This window comes from Labeo rohita, chromosome 9 (assembly GCF_022985175.1).
Source record: "Labeo rohita strain BAU-BD-2019 chromosome 9, IGBB_LRoh.1.0, whole genome shotgun sequence".
Lineage (NCBI taxonomy): Eukaryota > Metazoa > Chordata > Actinopteri > Cypriniformes > Cyprinidae > Labeo > Labeo rohita.
In genome coordinates this window covers 830001-856061 of record NC_066877.1, presented here as the reverse complement: position 1 = coordinate 856061, position 26061 = coordinate 830001, and the positions used below count along the sequence as shown (strand labels likewise).

Genomic DNA, 26061 nt, shown 5'->3' with positions numbered 1-26061 from the left:
GATGTGGTATCAGGAAATGAGTCAGTCCTAGATCTTACTATTACTTCAAATGATATTGCAAGATTATGTGATTGGGAGATATGGAAGGATTCAATGGTGGGAAGTGATCATTTTCCTATATTATGTTCAATTCAAATGAGGAGGGAAAAACAGTTTGAAGAAGGAGGAGGGAGGTGGGTATTTGGTAAGGCAAATTGGGTAAAATTCAATGAGTTATGTGAGGAAAGGTTAGAAGGGGAGATTAATGAGATGGATATTGACAGAGAATACAGCAGTTTCCAGGAAGTTATAAAAGGGGTGGCAGATGAAACTATTCCTAAGAGTTCTGGGAAAAGAGGAAGGAAGTCTGTTCCTTGGTGGACGGGGGAATGTAGAAGGGTAATTAAAGATAGGAATAGGACCTTTAGGCTATTGAGGCGGACTCATAATTTTGAGCATTTGATTCAATATAAAAGAGCACAAGCGTTAGTAAAAAAGACTATCCGGCAGGCTAAGAGAAGCTATTGGCGCCATTTCTGCAGTTCAATAGGGAGTATGACACCAGTGGGGGATGTATGGGGGATGATAAAAAGGATGGGTGGAGAAAGGACGGAGAGGGAATACCCAGTATTGATGAATGGAGAGGAGAAAGCAGTGAAAGACAAGGAGAAGGCAGAGTTGATTGCAAAAGCTTTTGTAGCAATACATAGCTCTGATAATTTAGAAGGGGAATGGAAGGAGGGAAGGGAAAAGACAGTAAGGGAATATCCTGGAGTATTGGAGAAAAGAGGAGAAGTGGATGATGCTATAAGTGCCCCATTCTCTATGGCAGAAATGAAGAGAGCGATTAATAGAGCAGGGATGACTTCCCCAGGAGGAGATGATATATGTTATATCATGTTGAAATTTATGGGTGAGAAGGCATTAGGAAGGCTGATTAGGTTGTATAATAGAATGAGGAGGAAGGGCAGCTTCCTAAGAGGTGGAAAGAAGCAGTTGTAGTTCCCATTAGGAAACCAGGGAAAGATCCAACAAAACCTGCTAATGATAGACCAATTGCATTAACATCCCATATAGGTAAAGTTATGGAACGTATGGTGACAGACAGACTGAATTATTTCTTGGAGAAGAGGGAACTAATAGCTACATATCAAAGTGGATTCAGGAAGGGGAGAGGGACAATGGACCTGGTACTATGCCTGGAAGATGAGATAAGGAAATCTCAGGTTAATAGGGAATCAGTGGTGGCAGTTTTTCTGGACGTTGAGAATGCATATGATATGATGTGGAGAGAGGGGTTGATGATTAAGTTACATCTGTTGGGAATAGGAGGTAGGGCCTTTAACTGGATAAAGGATTTCCTGAGTGGGCGCTCCATTCGAGTGAAAATTGGGAAAGAACTATCTAATAGCTATATTGTAGAAAATGGGACCCCGCAGGGTAGTGTCATCAGTCCCTTGCTCTTTACTGTCATGATAAATGATATATTTTCAGAAGTGGACATTGGAATTTGTAGATCGCTGTTTGCAGATGATGGGGCATTGTGGAAGAGGGAACATAAAATACACAGTAAGTAAGATCCAGGAAGCAATAAGACAGGTGGAACAATGGTCAATAAGATGGGGTTTTAGATTTTCAAAAGAAAAATCTCAAGTGGTTTGCTTCACTAGGAAAAGGGTGGGGGTAGAGATAAATCTTAAACTTTATGGTCATGTTTTGGAGAATGTGGAGTCCTTTAAGTTTCTGGGAATGGTTTTGGACTCTAGGTTAACATGGGGAGATCACATAAAGAAAGTAGTAGGAAAAATTAAAAAGGTCTTAAATGTGATGAGATGTCTGACAGGAGTGGACTGGGGGGCGAGCAGGCAGTCGCTGAAGGAGATATATGTTGCATTGATTAAATCTGTGATAAATTATGGCTGTATAGCATATAGAGATGCGGCAAGAACAACCCTGGACAAGCTAGAAGTAGTCCAAACCCAAGCACTTGGAATTTGTAGTGGAGCTTTTCGGACATCCCCTGCAGTTGCATTACAAGTAGAGATGGGTGAGATGCCACTATGGTTAAGGAGGGAACAGTTGACAGCCAACTATTGGGCTAACATGCAGGGGCATGATAGATCCCACCCTACTAGGAACATAATGCAGAAATGCTGGGAACATGAAAGGAGTAAAAACCAAAGTTTTGGATGGATATGTGAAGACATTGGGAAGGAGATGGGATTAGAGGGAATGGAATTTAGTCCAACAGTTCCGATGCCAATCAGGCCTTTGTGGTATTTTGAGCAACCTACAGTAGATTTGACGATATTAAATAGTCACTTAAAGGGGAGAGAGGAGATTAATCTATGTGAAGTGTTTTGTAATTATTTGAAGGAAGAATTTTTGGGGTATCTAGTTATTTTCACGGATGGGTCAAAGAACCCTCAAAATGGACGAACTGGGGCTGCATTTGGAGTGCCAGAGTTGGGAATCAAGGTGCAAAAAAGACTGTCTGATTATTTATCTATATTTACGGTAGAACTAACGGGTATATGGCTGGCCCTACAATGGGTAGAAGAATGTAGACCTGATAAGGTTGTAATTTGTTCAGACTCTAGTGCTGTTTTAAAAAGTTTGCAAACATTTAAATCACAATCAAGACAAGACTTGGTATATGAGGTACTTGAATGTTATACACGAATCTGTCAGTTGTGGGTGAAGGTAAAATTTACTTGGGTACCAGCACATGTTGGGGTTAAATGAAATGAAATGGTAGATAATTTGGCAAAGCAAGCCAGTAATAAGGAAGATGTTGAAATACAAATCACAATAAGTAAAGCGCAAGCTAAATCAATAATTTGGTTAAAAACTATGGGAAAATGGCAGGAAAATTGGGATGAAGGGAAGAAAGGGAGACATTTATATAGTATTCAACAGAAGGTTGGAACAGGGAGGGTTATTGGAAGGAATCGAAGAGAAGAAATTATCATAACTAGGATAAGGATTGGACACTGTAGATTAAATAAGTACTTGCATATAGTAGGTAAACATATATCTGGAAGATGTGAATTTTGTAATAGTGATGAAACTGTGGAACATGTGGTGCTTGAGTGTAAAAAATATGAGAGAGAAAGGATAAAGTTGAAAGAAAACTTGAGGGGAATGGGGGTCCAAGGGAGCTCTCTTAAGGACATTCTGGGAAAATCATCAACAGACATTAATACACATTTACTGCACTTCCTAAAAGACACTGGTATAGCAAATAGGATATAGAGTGGAAATCCTGTAAATTTAATTGAAGTATTTAAAATAAAAAGGGGGGTTTGGGGTGAGGGAAGAAGGAAAGTATTATGGGGGTACAGTAATTATCTCTGTCCAAATCCGGTCCACACTCCAGTACAGAAGGGGGCGGTAATGCACCATTGAAGTTGGATGTCAACCGCCGTTAAACATCAAAGAAGAAGAAGAAGAAATGCAGCTGGAGGGCAGGAAGTGATATTTGTCCATAGGAATCACTAGCAGAAACTCAAAAATGCCTATGTTTTGCGTTGTTTATGGATGCTCAAATCGGTCAAACCGAGAAACCACAAAATATCTTTTATTATGTATGAAAATTTGCTTTTCATAAGGGCGGAAAGGCAAGAATTTACTGAAAAGCGCAGGAAAAAGTGGCTTGTAAACCTTCGTCTGTGGTCAGGAGGAGAGTCGGATAATGCTTATGTGTGCAAATGGTTAAGAAAAGATATAATAATGTTAAGATATTAATAAAGAAATATATAAATATATACAGGGTGAGACAGTGAGAATTCACCTAATGCTAAACGTCACACGTAGACACAATGTAAGATATTATATTTGTAGTTCCGAGAGCACCATTGATTATAACGCAACATTGTGAGATTGCAATAAATTGAAGTGAGTGACAGCTTTTTAGTGACTATATTGAAGCGCTATTTGCTCGCTTTCTATGATCAGTTCGGAATTTGAATAAAAGTTTCGTTTTACGTGCTGCTAACAGGACCAATAGCCACAAAACCCTGCACATGCAGCGAACTTTCAGGATTGACTGAAAAAGCATAACGGATGAGATGGAGGAATGTCTGTACTCTACAAGAGAAACGTATAGACAGAAAATCACAAGAGGAGTAATTTTTCAACTAAATTGAAATAGCTGCCTCAGTTGCCTGTCATCGAGGCGGTACACAACTAAGCCTGATAGCAAACAAACTCTTTCGAAAGTGATTCCCACATTTATATGAAGGATGCAGGATATATGTCACTCCTAAAACTACTGCTGTACGGGGTTTTTGGCCACTGGTCCTGTTGCAGCATGTAAAGCGAAACTTCTTTTCAAATTCTGAATTGATTATAGCCTAGAAAGCCAGCAAATAGCGCTTTAATGTAGTCACTAAAAAGCTGTGACTCACTTCAATTTATCGCAGTCTCACAAGGTTCAGTTGTAATCAACCGCAAATATCTTATTTACACTTTATGTATGTGTGGCATTTAGCATTGAGTGAATTCTCACTGTTTCACCATGTATCTGTTTATATATTTCTTTATATCTTAATGTTATTATATCTTTTAACCATTCGCACACACAAGCATTATCTGACTCTCCTCCTGACCACAGCAGGTTTACAAGCCACTTTTCCCAATTTTTTTCAGTCAATTTCTTCCCTTTTCCTCCTTATGAACAGCAAATGTTCATACACGATATGAAATAAAATTTCTCAATTTTACAGATTTCCATAAACTACTGAAAACAGTCATTTTGAGATTCTGCTATTGATTCCTATAGAGAAAAATCACTTCCTGCCCTCCAGCTGCATTTCGTGCATCCTCAGAATCACGTGATTGCAAACAACCTATAGTTTACTTTTTAAATTTAAAGTTCTTCATCAATGCATCATTGATGCATTTCTTCATCAATGTATATATATATATATATATATATATATATATATATCACTAATATTTTATACAAATTAATATATGTATAAAATTAATATATTTAAAAAACAGAAGAAAAGAAAAGAAAAAGTTTTAGATAGTGGACGCCAGCAATACCCATGATCCGTTGCTATGGAGACGGAGCCAGCCTGCTTTGCAATTGGGTGAATTTTTGTCATTGTGCTCAAACCACTGTTCAGGTAAGGTACCAGGCCAATATTTAATCACCAGGTTTTGTTTAAATGTTATAATTGATCCCTTTTTTGCCCTTAGACTCACGTGGTTTTCATATTAGGACAACGATTAAAGCCCGACCAATGGTTTCCTCATTATCAGCGGGAAAAAACATACACTTGTGAAATTAGGCTTGCTAAACGGCCTAGCTAACTTAAGTATAAGCTAACTCTAGGTTATATCAGCTTAAGGGTAACTTAGCGTGGAGCTCTGCATTATTGTGTGGGTCAAGGGTGATTTTATCTCAATCATCATGACCTTATGTTTCAGTCATATTCAAAATGAGAAAATGTGAACATTATGGAACGCTAAACACGCTGAAGCAGTGTAATGTTTAATTCATACTCGACGCTGGAGGGCGCTCTTGCGCAGAAAGTACAAAAATCCTGAAGTAAAAAAATCCCTAATATTGACAAAGGTATCCAGCTTTTGGGATGCGGCCAAGATGGCGACCGAGACACACACGTATTTCTGTGCTTAAAAAGTAACTTTCTTTTTGCGCCAAATGAACAGCGATAACTCTAATTATTTAATGGTGTGCAGTGTTAACTTGTGAGACATTGTGAAGAAACAGTCTGACGCTTTCAGTTTTCGTCTGTATTTGGCATACTGAATTATACAATGGCAGAGAAGAGACCTGTAAAGAGCAAAGATAAAACGGCAGTTGGGCGCGCCAAGGATTCCCCTGATCAGACGGGCATGCACTCATATGCACGTAAACATGGTACCAATACATCTCTCATAACCCTGCCTGAATCTGAGCCTAGTACTCCGGACTCTAAGAGAAGCCGACCTGAACCCACACTTGGGGAGGTACAAGATAATATCGTCAAGATATTGGTGGAAAAGATGAGTCAGAATACAGCTGTTCTGAATCAAGAAATAAAGCAAAATCGGGAGTGTGTAAATTCTTTGAAAGAGGCCACGGAGTATTTCTTTCAGGAGTTAAAGGATGTAAAAGCAGAAATCTCTAATATGAAAGCAATGGGAGTAGATCATCAGAAATGTATAACTGAATTGGAGGACAAACTCAACGAAACGGAAAGGTACCAACGATGATGGAATCTGAGGTTGTATGGCCTGGCCGAACAGGAAGGTGAGGATGTTAAAGCCCAAGTTGTTCAAATTTGCTGCTCTGTCATCCCAGAAAATGAGGAGGCTTGTCAACAGCACATCGATGTCAGCCACAGGGTTGGTGGGAAGAACGCGGAAAAAACTCGACCAGTTATCATCAGGTTTGTTGCCAGGTCAATAAGAGATCTCATTTGGAAGAATGCTAGAGGATCGGAATATCTGAAATCTAGGAAGTTCCGGTTTGGAGAGGACCTGACGACAAAAGACAAGGATATGGAGGCTCGGAACAAACTGTGGCCTCAAATTGATGCTGCACATAAAAAAGGAAAAAGAGCCTTTTATGCGGGAGCTAAAGCAATAATTGATGGAAAAGAGGTTTGAGTGTAGTGAGCAACAGCCGTTTGCTTCACATGTTTAAGTATTTTATCTCTATTTGAGATATTCACTTACAAGCTCCTCTGTCACTTTGTTTTTAAGAACGTTGGACTCTAAGGTAAATTGCATGTATTGTGTCTCACATCTCTATGATATATTCGGTTAAATACACACTGGATTAGTGATTTTAGTTATTTGTTTATTAGGTTGCGTTGTTCATTGGCGTTTGATGTGCCTTTTCTTCATCACTTGTTTTTAATTTTTTTAATTTTTTTTTCTCTGCGCAATGTTGTTATGTTTATATTCATATAATGTGAGGGGTATTCGTGATATGTTAAAAAGAAAAGCTATTTTTTAATATCTTAAAAGATTCAAGGCAGACTTTTATTTTTTGCAAGAGACTCATGCTCTGGAATCTGACTACAAATTTTGGAAAAATCAAGGGGGAGATGACCTTTGGCTGTCCTATGCAAGCAGCAACTCTGCAGGTGTTGCGATTTTAAGAGGAACGTTTAAGGGAAAAATACTTAAAAGTAGTGTACACTCATTTGGAAGATGGATATTTTTGGTAGTTGAGACAGAAGATAATATTGTTATTCTAGGAAACATTTATGGTTATAATAACAAAACTGAGAATCAAACTTTGTTGCAGAGTTTCGAAGAGGAGGTTTTCAGTGTTGTTAACATTTTCTGATGCTAATTTAGTTCTGGGTGGGGACTGGAACAATGTCAGTAATCCTTTATTGGACTGTCTACTCCCACGGCATGTACGTCAGTATTGTTTTTCTTTCATTAATGATTTATGTTTGCATCTTGCTTGTCTTGATGAATGGAGAAATAGGAATCCTGATAAAGTTGAGTTTACATGGAGTAATAAGGATGGTTCCAAACAATCCAGAATTGATTTCTGGTTACTGTCTAAAGAATTTGCACATAAAGTTAAGGAAATTGATATAATTCCTTCCATTCTTACTGATCACAAAATGATTTACGTTATGTTTAATTTTGATAGTTTGACTGGAAAAAGATCAGGGTTTAATTATTGGAAGTTAAATAATTCCCTCCTTGGAAATGAACAATTTAAAAAAATGGTTAAAGATATTATAAAGGATTCTTATAAGAAGGTGAGTGCCTCTAAAATATATGGGAGACATTGGGAATTTATGAAGTATTCAGTAAGGAAGTTTGCCATCAGTTTTGGAAAAGAAGTGGCCAAGGCCAGAAGGGTTAAGGAGGATTCCATAATTAAGCAAATTACTTTTATATATGGAAATTTGTCTCAGATAGATAAAGACACATTAGTTACAATTTGAATTGGATCAAATATTTGAGAATAAAGCTAAAGGAGCTTTTATGAGGTCACGACGTAAATGGTTGGAAGAAGGAGAAATGAACTCAAAATATTTTTTTAATTTGAAAAAGAGAAATACTGAATTATCTTCTTTAAAGAGTCTTCGAACTGATGCTAGTGAGATGTCTCAGTTTGTAACAAACTTTTATAAAAATTCATATACTAAAGATGACAGTATTCTAGATGCGCTATCTTTTTTGGATAATATTAAAACAAATTCTACAGTAAGAGATGAGGACTCAAAAAAATTGTGAAAAGAAAATAAATTCAAAAAAATATTGCCAAATTGAAGAATAATAAATCCCCGGGTAATGACGGTTTAACCGCTGAATTTTATAAAACCTTTCAAGAAGATGTCTCTGTGTTTCTCTTACATGTTTTTCAGGAAATATTGGAGGCTGAGAAAATGCTGCCTACAATGCTTCAAAGTTTAATAACCCTCATTCCAAAGTTAGGTAAAGATCCACTTAGTATTGAAAATTGGAGACCCATATCATTAATTAATAATGATGCCAAATTGTTATCAACTATATTTGCAGAAAGGCTGAAACTTTGTTTAGATAAAAGTATTGATGATTGCTAGTCTGGTTTTATGTGTGGCAAGATATATTGGAAATAATATTTGTTTAGTTTTGGACCTAATTGACTATAATTTCTTAATTCAGGATGAAAGTTATATATTATTTGTTGATTATTATAAAGCCTTTGATTCTGTGGATCATTCATTTTTGATGGATACTCTTAGCTTTTTTTGGCTTTGGTAATAACTTTACTAAAGCAATCCGTACAATTTATAGTAATTGCAATAGTTCTATTAAATTGCCATTTGGAACAACTCCCAGATTTAATATTTCTAGAGGCGTAAAACAAGGAGATCCTGCAGCTCCTTTCTTATTTTTATTAGTTATGCAAGTGTTGTGTCTTTATGTTAAAAAGAATCCATTTCAGGGTATTTGTTTATTTGACAAAGAAATAAAATGTTCACAGCTTGCAGATGACACAACCATATTTTTGAGAAGTGAGAGAGAAATAAATGTAGCACTTACTTGTTTAGATACGTTCTCGTCAGTTTCAGGCTTGATTGTAAATATCAATAAATGTGAGTTGTTTCCCTTTAAAAGACACACCTGACGGTGTGGTGGAACTGTGTGGAATACCAGTTAAAAGCCAAGTATCTTATTTGGGAATCAAAATATGTAAAATCAAAAGGAAAGAATTTATTTAAATTATCTTCCACTAATTGATAGAGAACAAAAAAAATTTAATGCTTGGTTAATTAGAGATTTATCTTTGACTGGGAGGATATTAATCAAAAGCTGAAGGGCTGTCAAGATTAGCTTATACAGCAATGGTGTTGGATGCTCCAAAGTCAATTATTAGGCAAGTTAACAAGAAAATGTATAACTTTATTTGGAGGAATAGACCGCATTACTTAAATAGAGATATATTAGGTAATTTATATTATCAAGGTGGTTTAAATACTGTTGACTTTGAAGCTGCTAATACTATTTTTAAAGTTAAATGGGTCCAAAATTGTATTAAGTCTAATAACAAATTATGGTATTATATCCCAAATTTAGTTTTTGATAAAATTGGCAGTATTAAATTTCTCCTCAACTGCAACTTTGACATTAATAAAATCCCCATTATGCTTTCTAACTTTCATAGGCAAGCTCTGTTATCTTGGTTACTGGTGTACAAACACAATTTCTCTCCACACAGATGTTTGATCTGGAACAATAAAGATATTAAATTTAAGAATAAAACACTTTTTTTGAACATTGGTTTAGGAATGATGGTCGCTTACTCTCTTATGGAGAATTTGTAGATAAAATCAAAATTCCAATTTCTGCAAAGGGCTATGCAGTCATCTTTGGTACCATACCATCTGGTCTTCTTCAGTTGCTGCATTTTACTGATGTTGTTGATCTGAATGTAGCTATTGATTTAAATTTAAAGTTAGATGGAGTGGGTATTCTTGATAGAAAATGCAACAATAGTTTTCTTAGACAGATTTGTAGGCCTTTTAGGATTCCCCCAGCTAAAAGTTTCTGGAATTCTCGCTTCCAGGACAAGTGGGAGGAGGCTTTTATGGTCTCCAGAAGATACTGTATTACCAATAAGATTTGTGAGGTTTCTTTTAAAATTATTCACCGTATTTACCCTGTAAATGAGGTTATAAAAAGATTTAAGAATGACATTGACTTAAAATGTGGGTTTTGTAAAATGAATGATGAAAGTTTTTGCAATATTTTATAAGCAAATAGTTAATGATGAAATAATCATTTACAAAACATTTATAAAAGATTACTAAGTGATATGCTAACAATTTGTGTATGTTTTGTTAATTCATTTACAAGTAATTTACAAGTAATTTGTTAATAATTAACTAATCATTTACAAAACATGACTATGCATTCATAAACGATTAATAAGTGATATGTTAGTATTTTTATCTATGCTTTGTAGATTAAGTTATAAATCATTTACAAGTGATTAGATAATGATGAACTAAAAATGTACAAAACATCACTATACGTTCACAAATGATTAAGTAATATGCTAACAATTAACAAATTTGTTGTAAGTTATCCTTAAAAAAAAATAGCATATCATGAAATAATCAAGCAGATCCTTAGTCAATGGTTAATAAGTTACTAGTTAATATATTATTAATCAATTATAAGTAATTGAAATGTCAATCATTGAAATGTTTACCCTCCACTGAAGATCACATCATGAATAAATCATTTACAAATCTTTCTGCATCCCCTAATCTAAAGTGTAAACAATTCATCAGTTGTAAATTTTTTACTCATCATTCGTAGATCTTTCCCCGCCCAGTGTGTATACCCACACAACCTGTAACCGGCAGATTTGTAAAACATTTACAACTGATGAATAGTTTACACTTTAGATTAGGGGATGCAGAAAGATTTGTAAATGATTTATTCATCTTATGTTTACACAACAGGTTTTGAATATTTGTTGTGTGTACTGTAATGTAAGGGCTGACTGGTGAGGGTAAAGATGGTAAACAAATGGAGTATTTTAGCGCTGTGCACCTGATTTGATCTTCAGTGGAGGGTAAAACTGGTTCACATTATTACTAGATCCCACACACTCCACACAGAACACAAGTCTGTGCTGATGAGAGAAAGGGTTTACACATTTATTCACTTGACCTCAAATAATTTATTATTATTTAAAAAAAAAAGTTTTAGAATAATTGCATTTGTGTGCTTTTCAACATATTACTTATTAATCATTTATAAACACATAGTCATGTTTTGTAAATGATTAGTTCATCATTAACTAATTACTTGTAAATGAACTTGTAATTGACTTGTAAATGAATTAACAAAACATACACAAATTGTTAGCATATCACTTATTAATCATTTGTCAATGTTTTGTAAATGATTATTTCATCATTAACTAATCACTTATAAATGACTTACTACTGAACGTTATTATGAAGTGTTACCAGTTAGTTTTGTTCTTAATTTGTTTATTATGTTTGGGAAATATCACATTCATAAATGCTGGTAGGCAATAAGTACACCTAATTTTGTGCATTTTAAGTTTGAGCTTCGTCAGTATTTTAATGCTTCGGAGGGCGTAAGGAATGCTAAGGCCAAAAAGACTATGGATTGTTGTAAACCTTTGAAATTGTATCCCTTTTAAGGACTCTTATATTTATTTATACTCCTCTGTATATAGTTCTTCATTTTCGTGTTATTTAGCAGCTCTGTTCTGCTTTCTTGTTTATTATTATTGTTACTACCTTTGTCATATTATTATTGACTTCTTGCTGTTATTATTTTTACACATTTGTGTAAGTTGTTACTAAATAAAGCTTTAAAAAAAATGCATACTCCAAAAAAAAAAAGGTATCCAGCCATTGCTGTAGCTATGCTTAATAAAAACAGAAATGTTGTGACTGATGAAAGGATGAAAGACAAATATATGAAATATATGGTATGTGGTATATAAATAAAGCAGTGTTGTTGACATAGCATTTATTACAGTATGGAAACTATGAAATATATTTTCTGCCTTATCCTGTGATGCAAATTGGAAAAAATACAGGAAAAAATATAATAGAATACAAATTATTGGTTATTGTCCAGCAGTGTAGGCTATTTAGCCAATCGCAACAAAGATATAAACCCCCACCCCACACACACACACACACACACACACATGAAATAACTTGGCCTAACATTACCACACATAACATTGCCTTTAAATCTGGGATAAGGAAGCCCCAGACGCACATTAGCATACAGAAAATAAGAAAAACATGTTTTTCTTATTCATTTACCTTAAGTATTTGTAAGAAATTTATAATTTCTCACTATAGGGGTACACTTTTTAAACTTTATTTTAACATAACTACTCAACACTCCATAATTAACATTTTCTGTTCTCCTTCCAGATCCTGTCAATTAAGTCACCTGTCCAAATCTAGTCCGAACCTGTCAGAATCTGTCTGAACCCAAAGGCACTTTTAAGAGCCAACCTATCTATCTATCTATCTATCTATCTATCTATCTATGTCTTTTTATCTTTTTCTGTCTCTGTCTATCTCTTGCAACCTTTGTGTCCATCTGTCTCACTAATATCCATATTCTATTCAGTATTTCTATCCATCTTTCACTCTTTATTTCACAAACCTTCCTCTCTATCTGTCTCTATCTACTTGTCTGTCATATCCATCTTTGTCAGTCTGTCTGTATCTGTTTGTGTTGTTATGGCGACCAAACATAAACTTGACTCACAGGATCCCCCACTACCAAGAGGGGAGACACATGGCTCTTGACCTGAAATTAGACCATGCTCTAGCTGAAGCCATGGTAAGATTTTTTTATATACCTAAATCATTTTATACTTGAACATGCGAATGGGGGATAATGTAAAGTAAAAATGTACTGAATGTAAATGCAGGATATGTCATGCAGGTATATTGCATGGTAAATTTAAGTAATTAACATCCTATAATGCTCATTTGCATATGTAAATGAGGGATTTTTTTTTTTAAAGAATGGAGCTCCATCCCCCCAATTTACAGAGCCTTGGATAATCTATAGCAAGGCTCATTTTAAGATGTTCAAAACCTTACTAACACAGTATGTTGTGTTTTCCTTTCACGAATTACCTGTCTTTTGGATCCAGTACCTTTAACAACATCAGTCTTACAAGAATTTTTTACTCCAACACACAGACATCAGCTGTGGAGAGGAAACATGCATGCTGTGAAGGAAACCCTCCACAGACTTCCAGAAGGGACCTTTTAGGGCGTGGCAAGCCAAGGGGGAGGCAAGGAGGGTGACACCAAGCTTCAGCTCCAGGTTATGTCTGAATCATGTAAATGGTGAACCAAATCAAATTAGAACACTGTAATTAATTGTTTAGAGTTTAAAATGTTCCAATATCTAAAAGACATTAAAACGTACATAAACCTTTCGGTGGCACTATAGCGGTTATGCACAACAGACTTTTGTATTCTGCTAAACAGTTCTCGTTGCTTCTGGTTCACATGTTTTGCATATGTCTCGTTAAATATGAAGCTATTTTACTCAAGTTGCCTTCAAAGTAGACATTAAAGATGATCTTAACCAATGTCCTTTTAACTAACATTTATATATAAAAATCGGAAAAAATGTCAACAATAAAAACAGCCAACTTGTTTAACTGATTACTTTAAAAGTCCATCGATATCGCCATAATACAGTACAGCTATTAACACATTCTCTGACGAGCGGAAGCAATGATACCTGTTTTCGAGGTTTGGTCAGGTGACATTCGGCATATATCCTGTTAGAAGACATTACCAAGTACTTAACAGAAAATTTGTGTGCTTTCACAAATTCTTCAGCTTTGGGTTGAAAAAACAAAACATGAATACAGTGATAGTATAACATGTTATTCTTCTATGTACTGTTTTACATAGATTATCCAAGGCTCACACACCCTCCTCTTGGGTACTCCTCGTCATCCAGTGTGGACGTCCCACTTACTGTACCCTCAGCAAAACTAAATCCTCAAGAGGAATTTGGTAAATCACATCAATCTAAAAACCATGTGTCGTTAAAGAAAAACTGCTTAGACAAAACTGACAGTGCAGTAAATGGATTAAGAACACAATTTATTAAATATTTAGGCTAGTTTGGAACTGAATGGAATCATGTGATTATGCTAAATATTTATCAGTTGACTTTTAATTGGTCCTCATCTAAATGGACCCTTATGACTTTATTTCATATTTTCTTTACAGAAAAAAATATGGAGAGCCTCTCTGATATTTTGGCATCTTATCCTTCTGCTGAGCCTCAAAGAAGCTCTGCATCATCATGGTCTTTTCAGCAGCAGAAAGCCTCATCGCTGGAAAGAAGCAAGACCATACCACCTAACAGGGCTCGACAATAAGGAGTGCCCGATGGACCGGGGCCAGCGTGAAAGACGCTCGGGACAGTTGAGGAATATGTCACTGGCCCGATCGGACAACTGCCGCGTCCTCACGAAAGTTTATCATTTGCACGTGTTTTTTAACCTTGATAATTTCAAATTAAGCGATCACGGAGAGACGCCTCTCTGATGGAAAAATAGCCTACAAAAGTATTAGCTTTGTAGCTTTAACAATGATCAATACATGACTTGTACAGTGGAGACAGATGCACCGATCGACCGGACATAATTTCAACCGATCTCTTCTTCGGCTTGCACACGAACTGCATGCAATCTTCTTTCAAAATGTCATGTGTTTAGAAATATGACCGTCTCTTAGACATCAGTTAAAAGAGGCCGGAGACGCTGAAGACGAACGCAAAGAAAAAAAAATACTGTAGCAGGCAGAGCAAGGATCACGGTGTACAATGCGTGAAATATTATCCTAAATATTGAAACTGTGGTTTATGAGAATGTATGTGTGTGGGGATCTGACTGTTTACATGGCGTTTTCTTTTCATTTGCCCATGTATGATGTATTTAAAGTAGCGTTCATAAACACGGAGCTGCTTTATTTACAGCGGTAACCATAGAAACGTAATATCGCTCTTATTCCATAAGCGCCACCTGCTGGGAAAGACCGAGAGTCTGCGCTCTTTCAGTCTGTCTGCTGTTTATCCCTAAGGCATCTTTTAATTTTTTTATAATAAAACATTAATAATAATTACATTTTTTTAACAAACAAATAATGTTTGGACTTTAGTTTACGGTTTAGGAGTGGTATCGAAATTGGAATCGAGAATTGTACAATTTTATTTGGTATGTAAAATGTTGGTGTCATATAAGCTTATTTATTAAAATAAAATATAACGTGAGTCAAATGAGTCCGACCGGGCCAGTAGAAAAAATCCTTAGCGTTGAGCCCTGCCACCTAAAATGCCTTATCGCAAAAGAGGCTGTTGGTCATCCATTGTGTTGGCTTTGCCATGAGCCTGCTGTTATTAGGTTGGTTTTCATGAATATTAAACTTTAAATTACCAGGGTAGGCTTGCTGAGAAATAAAGTGCCCTGCTATATAGGCTAGGATGCATGTGTTTTAGGGTGGTATAAAACTTGGACACCCCACATTTATGGGAACCACATTTATGAGAAAAGTAAATCTAGGACCTTCTTGCTGTAAGGTGGCAGTGCTAAACACTGAGCCACTATGGAGTCCAATACAATTAAACTTAGTGTATAACTAAATTTGGAATAGCTTAAATTGAGTGTGTTATACTTTATGTGAGTTATTCACCTGAAATAATATATTAGACATTTTTTATTCTCCCTAGGTGCACAGAGTGTCTTCCCGAGGAGTGGTTCTGTAGGGATTGTGATGTATTACGTCACAAAAAACAGCCACTCCACAACAGGGAATTTGTCATTCATGGATTTTTTGAAGCCATTCCACCAACCTTGTATGCCATTAAAGGGAAGATGGATATCTCATCCATGAGCAAGGTACAGTGTGTTCTCACGAAAGCCATCATTTTGCTGTTCATGTGTGTCTGCAGCCAGTTACAAATAATCTAAATTAGTGAGTTTTTTTTTTTATTTTTTATTTTTTTGCCAGGTTGCATTTTGCTGACTATGAAGGTGCCAGACTGCTCCCGTGAAAGCACCAACTTCACCATTTAAAACAATTTACTATTTAGATTTCTACTGTAGATTTGATGTTTTTCATACTAGTGTGCTGTGGCATTGTGCTTACAATTGCCGTCATGTCAAAACCTATGGTATAGCACATGGTATTGTCATTATCCAAAACAAAGACAGACCAAAAAAAAAAATGTTAGTCCAATTAGAATTTAGTGAATTTGACAGATGTAAACAATGTGTGATACCAAAGCCACTGGAAGGTAAGCCTGCAACCTTTAGCCAAAAAAGCTGTGGTGTAGAGAAGGAGACCAGATGTCAAAGGAGGAGAGGCTGAATAAACAGCTTTTTTGAGGAAATAGCTTATCATTTACTGAATCGACAGCCTATCTGCTAATCTTCAGAGTTTCAACCGAAAAAAAAAAAATGTTTTATAAGAGAAGTCACTGATTTTTGTGACAGGTGGGATTCAGCTTACAGCACATAGTGTCACACAACTTTTTAACAGAAATTGAATGATGTCAAGGCTGCAGTGTGATGGTTATCAAGACACACTGTGCAGAAACACATAACTGTTGTAAAATTAATTTTTAAATGTATTTTTTTTGTTCCAAGGACATTTTGACTTGCATCAGCCACTATATGTATGTCAAACGTGCCAGCATCAGTGGACTTTTGAGTTAAAGGACCTCCTTAGGAGTGGATATTGGCCAGCCTCTGTGACTAATTCCACACTTAATACACTGGACCTCCTGAGCTCTTTTTAGGAACTCAAGGTAATCTCTCCGGGGTTCTCCAGACAAGCCTTCGCAAAGCTGCTGGAGCATCACACTAAGATTGGCGGAAGAGTAGGTGTAATTACTCATATTATAAAAATTTCTTAAGCAGACCAGTGTTGGCCTAGTTACTCAAAGAATGTATTACTCATTACTAGTTACTCCTTTCAAAAGTAATATTGTTACTTTACTTATTACTTTCTGGCAACAGTAATACGTTACTAGTTACATTACTTTTTTCTTCACGTCCCACAGAAGTCGTAACTGTATTTTCCACATAAAATTCTTCTAGAACAACGTATTTCTGCCTCATCATTTGGCCAAAATCCACATTGGTTTGCAGTTTTTACAGACACTCAATAGTGATTGATAGTGACATTCAAGTAGAAGTGTCGTATTAATCTCATTTTTTTGTCGTGTAGCTTGAAGCTAATTGTAATTTCTCTGTTACCCATATACAGTTATATTTCATTATGTATTTTATCAAATCACATACGTTTGTTAGAAACAGTTTAATTTTCCAAAAAGATTTTTAATTATAGTAATATAATGTACCACATGCTGATCAGAAGGATGTGGGTGGGATGTAATGCCAGAAAAAAGTAAAGCCACAACTTCCACAACAGTGATCAGGTCATCTTTTTTTCCTGACAAAATCAATATAACACAATATTTCTATCTAATGATTATAAGCTTTTCCATATTTCAAGCTTGCCTGCTGCACTAGGGACATCACATGCATGTGTGAGTTGTGAAAATTATGAAAATAAATCTATAAATAAAGAATTATTTGTTTGTTGGATTTTAAATCAGCGATGTTGAGGCATCAAAAGTAACTAAGTAACTAAGCTTTTTTATGGATGGTAACTGTAGTATTGTTACTGAAATCATATTAGTAATTAGTTACACTACTAGTTACTGAAAAAGTAATATTATTACAGTAACTAACTTATTAGTAATTAGTTACTGGCCAACACTGAAGCAGACATCATCACATATACTATTTCATTCTGTATATCTTCCTGACTGGACAAATCAATGGTGATGCACTGCAGCGCAGCTTCTTGGAGTTTTCATATGCTTCATTTGAGGAAGACCAGCTCTGCTGTGGTGCTCCTTTCACCTGCCCAGCCTGCATGCCAGAAATGTTGGCTGTTTCTGCAGATGGAAATAGAAAGCTGTATCGCTTTTGTAGAGAGACAAGGTGGTCGTTTTATTTATTTCTAGTCTTTTTATTGATTTATTTAGTTACTTTATATATTTATTCAATGATTTGATTAAATATATGATACAATGATACAATTAATCAAATTTCCCATTTTTCCTCCTTCAGCTCAGAAGATCCTGCCTTTTTTTGAGGGGCTCTTTGTGGCTGAAGACAGTGCGGTGTCTAGATTTGTAGACACCATACATAAAGCAGTAAGAAATGTAAGCTTTAAATATAACTATATAAGTCCGACCATGATTTCCTTCCCACTTCAACTACCTCTGTACCCATGTAATTAAAGTGAATTTTTTCCACCATTTATTAATAGATTAAGTGGAGTGGTAGGAACCAGGAAGGAGCAGGGACAACCGCCGGTGAGAAGATTGAGCAAATGAACAGCTACCTCTCACGAGGTAGATTAAAATCTAGATTAAAGACCATCTCTTTAACCTTGTTTACACATAACACATCAACATATTCTTATAATTCAAATCCGTTCAAGGATTGTTAGGTTACATTAATTAGCTCAACTGGAACCAGGAACGCTTCCCATAACACCCGATGTACTCAGTGCATCGTCAGAAGAATGGCATCTATGCTAATATTAGTCTGTTTCTTTCTTATTCCGAGGTCACCTTAACCACCAGATCCAGTCCATATCCAGATCAGATGGTCACTGCAGTCCCCCGGATCCAGTCCATACCCAGCCCAGACGGTGGATCAGCACCTAGAGACGACCTCTACAGCACTGAATGTCAACGGAGACCACATCGACTAGATGAGCCCCAGAGACGGATCCCCAGTGAAGACCTTGTCACCTAGACGGCCGTCGGCACAAGACCACGGGAACCTGGTGAGTCCTCTGCGTCTGGCCAGAGGAGAACTGGCCCCCCGACTGAGCCTGGTTTCTCCCAAGGTTTTTTCTCCATTTGTCACAGATGGAGTTTTGGTTCCTTGGTGCTGTCGCCTCTGGCTTGCTTAGTTGGGGACACTTTCTCTTCACACGATATTGTATTTTATTTTATTGTATTTGATTAACTACCTTTACCTGAAAATTGAGTGTTTATTGTTGCCCTTTTGCACTGTTGATGTACTATTTCCTATTTAATATTGTACAGCCGCCTTGTCACAATTCTGTATTGTTAAAGGCAATATATAAATAAAGGTGACTTGACTTGACTTGACTCTCACATTGTGCCCTGACAACCAAATGTATGTCCAAAGCAGGTAATTGTTTGCAATCTTCTTGAATATTTTATATTTTTAGCATCATGACCTCATTATATGCTTTAAACAGCACAGATATGCTTACATTGTATGCAATGGTGTGGAACCACAAAAAAGTCTCTCTCCACATCAGTCACTTTCCACAAGATATGTGAAGGTAAGTCTCCTATTAATTGTTTTGTGTATCCTTTTGTTGTATGCACTTGGCCTGTTTTGAATTGTACAAAGTCCTGATTATTGTATAACACTGTTTATCAGACTTGTCAGAGACTCCAGGATGAAACGGCAAGGCTAGCTGAACTAAAAACAGAGTTACTTTGCAGAGGTAAAGTGGCGTCACAGTGGCTTTCTGATGTGAAGGAATGGGCAGCTGGCGGTACCCTTACCAAAAAGAAGTATACTTCAAGTTTATTTTATTAAGTAAAGTTCAAGTATATTTTAAAGTATACTTTATGTAGTAAGTATACAAATATCAGCGTACTAGTAGTATACTTTTAAATGTACTATTTTAATACTCCTTGGGACTAAATTGGCCCACTTTCTAGTATATAAAAGTATACTTTTAAGTATACTTTAAGTGTAACAGCAGTAAACTTTGAGTACATAACTAGTTTACATCTATGTTTTCAGTTTGTACTAGTATACTGAACTTATTGATATACTGATAGTTTACTAATTAAATACTTTTTATACATTGTAGCACACTTTGAAGTATAGTCTCAGTAAACTACTAGATTAGTAGTTTTATACTGTAAGTATACTCATAAGTCCTCTTTAAGCGAACTTCATATCATATTTTAAGTATACTACTATGTCCCTATTTACATATAATTTGTATATATTTTGTTATATAAATATCTGAACATACAAAATATTATGAATAACTTAATCTAATATATAGACAATGTTTTTATTTATAAAGCATTTTACAAGAGTAAGATATCCAGAGAACAGCTGTAAGTGGTTGAAAGTATCTAGGCCTTAAAACTAGATACACAAACCTCAAGAACGGTGGCAATCAGCAAATATTAAAAAGATTAGATCTTTACGTCGCGGTACAACAAATAACTAACAATGACAAAACAACAACAAAAAAGTTTAAATGAAGTAAGCAAACAGCAAAACAATAATCCTATAACAGTAACTGGATAATTTATTTATGCTGCAATGCATGCTGGGAACTTACAAAGCCTTAAAAGTTAAACAGTATGAAATTCTTTGTTCAGACTGTGTTTGACTAGTTGGAATAACATTTGCGGCAATTTTGTTGGTCTGACAAGGGTTTTTATTTCGTTTCAAGAAAACAGCATTGTTTAGTGTTTGAGACTCAAAATGTTTCATAAAATGGAAAATATGTATTTGCATTTTTTTGCAGTGTGGAAGCATCTTCCTTTTCCACTGCTATCTGAAATTTTTTTTTTTTTTTTTTTACATGCAACGTAATAAAGATAAAGGTAAGATAATAGGCTGATCATCTATGGATTATAGCAAACTACATGTCACCATCAGATGTTCTGCCACATTTATGTTGGGTATTTCAGTTTCCCTGCAGGAAGTGCACATACCAAGTTCAGTGAAGTTGGATTAAAAGGAGTTTTAAATACAAATACGAATTCAAACACTGAAATGGTTCTGTGTTGTTTTAACAGTTAATTTGCTGTCACCATTATTTCTACAGAGACACCAGATACATCTAATGCCAGTCGAGGCGCCACACACAGAGGACTTCAGCAGTCAATTGAAGGGCTTTACCTTAGTGTGAGGCAGCGGAAGCAAACCCTTTACCGTCAGAATGGTATAACTATAGAATATAATAGGTTGATATATTCAAGCTACTGTGTGCACCCTACTCCAAAAATATATGTAATACATGTATGTAAAATAGTCCAGTCTGTAGGAAATAGTGGTTAGAGCCAGTGCTTGTTTGTCTGTTGTGGGCTACCGTAGAAACATGGTGGTTTCTGTGGAAGGGGACTGTATTTAGATAAAAACTGCCCATTCTAAAGTAGTTAAAGCACAGCAATTCTTATTTCCAGGAATGTAAATGTTACACACTGGACTTTACCTGTTTGTAAATCTAAAATGAAATTTTCACATACTTCAGTTGCTGTAGTTTGTTTTCATTTTTTTTTTTTTTTTTTGGTGCAGTATATTTTTTCCTTATTGGAGAGTGCTGTCACAAACCTCTCCACCTGTACCTCCTGTCTCTGTAGACAGCAGCAAGTTTCGCCACCGCCTTCAAAGGAAGCTGGCAGAAGACAAAAAGCTCCTTCTTCAGGAGATTGAGAAATACAATGGTCTTGTACTAGACTCTGCCAGTAACATTGATGTAGCTGTGGTGGAGCATTCCCTGACTGGAGAGAGCACTGTGTCTCAAATATGGCCGTGGGAGGTTCATGGCAGTGGTATGTCAGTTTTCAGATGCTTCACAAGAATTTATTTACAGTACACTGAACTAAGACATGCATGTAACATATTGAGTGTTGTCATTTTAGTTTATGCACATATTTTCAGTTTTCTTTAGTATCAGATTGACTAAAAAAAGTACATGTTTGTGTGTTATTGTGCTCATGAACAGATTGTCTCATGTATGTATTTAACTGTTGTTGATTTTTAGCAAACATTTTAATCAAGAAACAACTGCATGACCAAGTGATGTTGACAATGCGACTGCAAGAGGAAAAAAGCATTTTGGTGTTGGAGATGGCACAACACTGCACATGGTTGCAGAGCCTGGCAGTGGTTCTCAAGAACAAGATAGCTGAGGAGGGTAAGTTGAATAAAAACCCTGTTCATTTAAAGTATGAATTAAAAAAAAAAACCTTTCAGTCTCAGTCATAGAACTCGGATGGAGTAGAACAGTTATTGTTCTGTTTGCCATGGTCATTTGGCTTGCACATAATAAAAAGGGGATTATAGTTGTTCAATATGGTATCAAGTCTACATTTGCTTAAGAGATTTGTTCTGTGGCTGTTACATGAAAGCTGAAATTAATCTTGATGTAACTTCTTGAATGCTACACAAGGTGTTACTTTAGCACACCTGTAATGAAGAAGAAAGATGTAAGCTACTAGACATTGGCTGCAGCACAAAACGTCTTTTTGTTTGTCCTTAATGGTATCTCTTTTGTTTTTTGAGATGTAGACAAGGGAAATGAGGGACTTTGCTGTCTCTTAAGAAGAAGACTGTCAGATGTGTCAGAAAGGTTGCAAGTGTCCTCCAACAGTACAAGACTGCTTTAGGCCCTGAGGCCTCTGCCCTTCTACATGTTGAAGCAGAAGATCAAAGTGGCCTCAGTAGTCCAGACACCAGTGAGGATGAAGAAGAAAACACTATTTAGGTAATTAATTTATTCATATGTATGTTTGTTTGCTCTCAAACATAGACCAGGGGATGTTCCATCAAGGTGGATTAAGGAAAAGCCTGGATTAGGAACATTGCAGGAACATCAACTGGCCTGTCTCAGCTCGACTCAAGATGGCTGATGCAGTCGCTGCAACTCAGCTTGTCAATCTTCAGATGCTGGTTATAGAATATAAGGCATGGCACCTGTTTCAACAGCCAGTCAGCTTGTAGCAAAGTCAGCTGGTCAAGTCACTAAACTGTCGGCCGGTTGAAGTTTTGGACGGAGGAAAAAGAGGCTAAATTGGCTCGACATGGCTAAATTATGGAAGTGGAACAGCTTGAGCCTGTAGTGAAAGTCAATGTTAATTCAAGCCATGCTTTTTCAAGAGTGTTGATGGAAAAATCCCCATTACTGTTACTCTTCATAATTTATTTGTGTATTTATTCATGCTTTCCACACCTTGTTCATATTGTTTTTCTGTATTTCTCCAGATGGAAGCTGCACAAAGGACTGTGTTGAAGGAAATGGACTTGCCCAGTATCTGTGTATTTTCCGATACTACACTGATTGATTAACCACATCAAAATCTGAATGCATTCTATATTGTTGAAAATAAGCCTGTATCTGTAGATTGCCAAGCAATTTATTAAGCACATGAATGTTTCTTGAAGATGCATAAACCTTAGTATAGGAAAGGAAGGAAAAGAAAAGAAGAGACTCCCATTGATTGCGGTGACCCTGTGACCTTTCCTATAGTGTAAAACTCAAGGCTAAACTTTTGACAATGACTATTGGGCAGATTGCCATGAAATCTGGTAAGCAAATTCATGAAGATGACTTTGGTGACCTCATGCTGTTATTTCTATCACCACATTTAGGCTGAAATGTAAAAGTTATTTCTTCATTACTTGCATTTTCCCCAGATTCTTATTCTGCAGTGCATCAGCAGCAGAGGGTCTGTGCCTTTTTTTTCCAGAGGGGTGTTGTAGGATATAGGGGTATGGGGTATGGGGGTGGAGGTATTATAGGGGTATGAGTGTGTAATAGGATATAACTCTTGTGTAACTTTATATTACCACACCATTGAAGTAAAATTGAAAATTGAAGTAAAAAAGTAAAAAAAAAAAAAAAAAAAAAAAGGAATTTTTTTTTCTTAAAGATTATTTTTTAAATAATTTTAAATGGTCACTGTCCGTTTTGTCCTTACACAGTTAAAAAATTTTATTAGTTCTGCTGAAGTTAAGACCATAAGTCAGTTCTAATTATGATTTTTTTTTTTTTGATTTTTATGATGGCTTCATGTGACAATGTAACTTTTTTTTAGCCAAACGATCAAACGATTAATCAAGATTATTTGCATACACGCATAAGTAACATATTTCTCTTAAATATATACATTAATTTGTGCATATTTATATATACATAATAATTACACACACACACACACACATATTAGCCAAACTTAAACTTTTATTTTGTATGTGATTAAAAGTGTGATTAATCGTTTGACAGCACTACTTTTTTTTTTTTTTTTTTTTTTTTTTTTTTTTTTTTTAAAGATTTTATTGAATAAATAATTGCTGCATATTTCAAAGTCAGGTCCTGTGCTGCTCTGTGTAATGCCCTTAGTGTGGAAGCCTGCTGATAGAAAAATGAATTTGCATTTTTAATAAACCTGTCTGGATTTAGTTTAGACCAAATAAAAAAATCTACAAATATTTTTATTCCGCAAACACACAGTTGTAAATGGGAACTGGTAGATCGACAGCTCATGCTAATGTGTTATAAGAATCGAAATAATAAACTGATATGAATAAATAATAAAAATATGAATAATAATATTTTGTTACTAAATTAATATAAATGATTGACAATAATCGTTTCAATATGACAAGTGATACTTTTGACTCATTTTAGAAGTTTATCATTCTACAAAACTTTTGGTTTTAGTGAAAACCTGTATGTATCTAATTAAATCATAAAAAATGCTTTTTACAGTCATATTTGTGTAGGTCTTAAAAGCTTCTTAAAAGTCTTACATTTGATTTGGAAAATGCTGCAGATACTCTGTTATAAGCACATTGTACATTACACTTATATTAAGTACTTGAATAATGGATTAGATATAATTGAAAAAATAAGTTTTTTACTTTGTTGTATGTTATTGCAGTTGACAAATAACTTGGTCCAGCCACATGGTCCAGTGTTATTAAATACAGCCTTATGGCTTGTTTAACCAATATGCATACACATAATGTGATGTATTTTCACTGGTATTGTTGTGAATGGCAAGAAATAAAGTATTTCCAAAGATGAGCACATTGTTTTCAATTTATTTCCAGTGTTATCGTCAACTTGATTTTACAGATACAGTACTATTTGAACTGAACTGACATCACTGAATCAATAAACTGACTATGACTGAAAATTGAGTGTTTACTATTGTCCTTTTGCATTACTGACACACTATTTTCCTATTTAATACTGTAAAACTGCTTTGAGACAAACTATTGTTAAAAGCAATGTATAAATGAAGGTGACTTGACTTTTCCTTACATTGTAAAAATAAAAATGTAATAGGTTTATACAAGGTAATAGCTGGAGGAAAAAGAAAAGAGATATAAATTAAGCATATTTATGTGTGGAATCTTGTTTCATTTGACATCACACTGCCTTATTAATTCATAACTTTATGGCATGTCTTTTTGCTTATTTTCAAACGACCTGGTCTTGCGTGTAATTAAACTTGAGTAATGTGTGTAATAAGGTGTATATGCATGTTAATGCTTGCAAAGCTTTTTTATTAGTATTTATTAGTATTTTATTGGTATTTTTAGGGGAACAAGTTAGTGTGGTGAGGAGTGGCTAGACCTGAGAGAGTTTCTGTCTGTGTATGTGAGTGTATTTGTATTTTGTCTGTTTTGCTTTATCTACAGTTGTTTCTGCATATTTTAAGGACCCCCATGAAAAATACACGGTCATCTCTAGGGGTTTATCCTTTTAATGAACTAGTCAGCTAAATGAACTATGAACTCACGAGCAGAAATAGTGAGCAAAATTAATCACCTTTTTGAATTAAAAGTGCATTACTACAGGGGTGTGGGAAGACCTGAAGTACTTGGGTTGAGGCTGAACACATAGATCCCTCATACCATCATGAAAATAAGGTTAAAAGTTTGGCCATGTCAGTTTTACCCTGAGTAATTTGACAAAGGGTTCTGTGAAGGTATGCCTGGGCAAAGTCATGTCTATTAAAACATTATCGTAGGACTAAACCAAATACATTGGCTAATAAAACTCTTTCTGTCGTTGTATAAACTCTGAAGGTGACCCATTTTGGCCACTATTTTGACATTAAATGGAAAAACAAACAAATAAACAAACAAAAGACTTATTTTTATATACTGGGACTTCAAAGTGCTCTCTGAAACCAGGTCTGGGACAGCTTGTGTAAATGAAATGAGAACATTAA

General features: G+C 35.5%; 1 protein-coding gene across 1 annotated transcript; it reads left to right on the top strand.

The window, feature by feature from the left end:
- The first annotated feature begins 5769 nt into the window (after window positions 1–5769).
- Window positions 5770–24549, top strand: LOC127170781 (uncharacterized). The gene is made up of 8 exons (XM_051119019.1): window positions 5770–6001; window positions 6296–6597; window positions 19502–19619; window positions 20922–21038; window positions 21457–21648; window positions 21861–22013; window positions 22382–22583; window positions 23081–24549. Exons 1-7 carry the CDS (start codon window positions 5770–5772, stop codon window positions 22483–22485), a joined length of 1218 nt encoding a protein of 405 aa, XP_050974976.1. The 3' UTR covers window positions 22486–22583; window positions 23081–24549.
- The last annotated feature ends 1512 nt before the right edge of the window (window positions 24550–26061 follow it).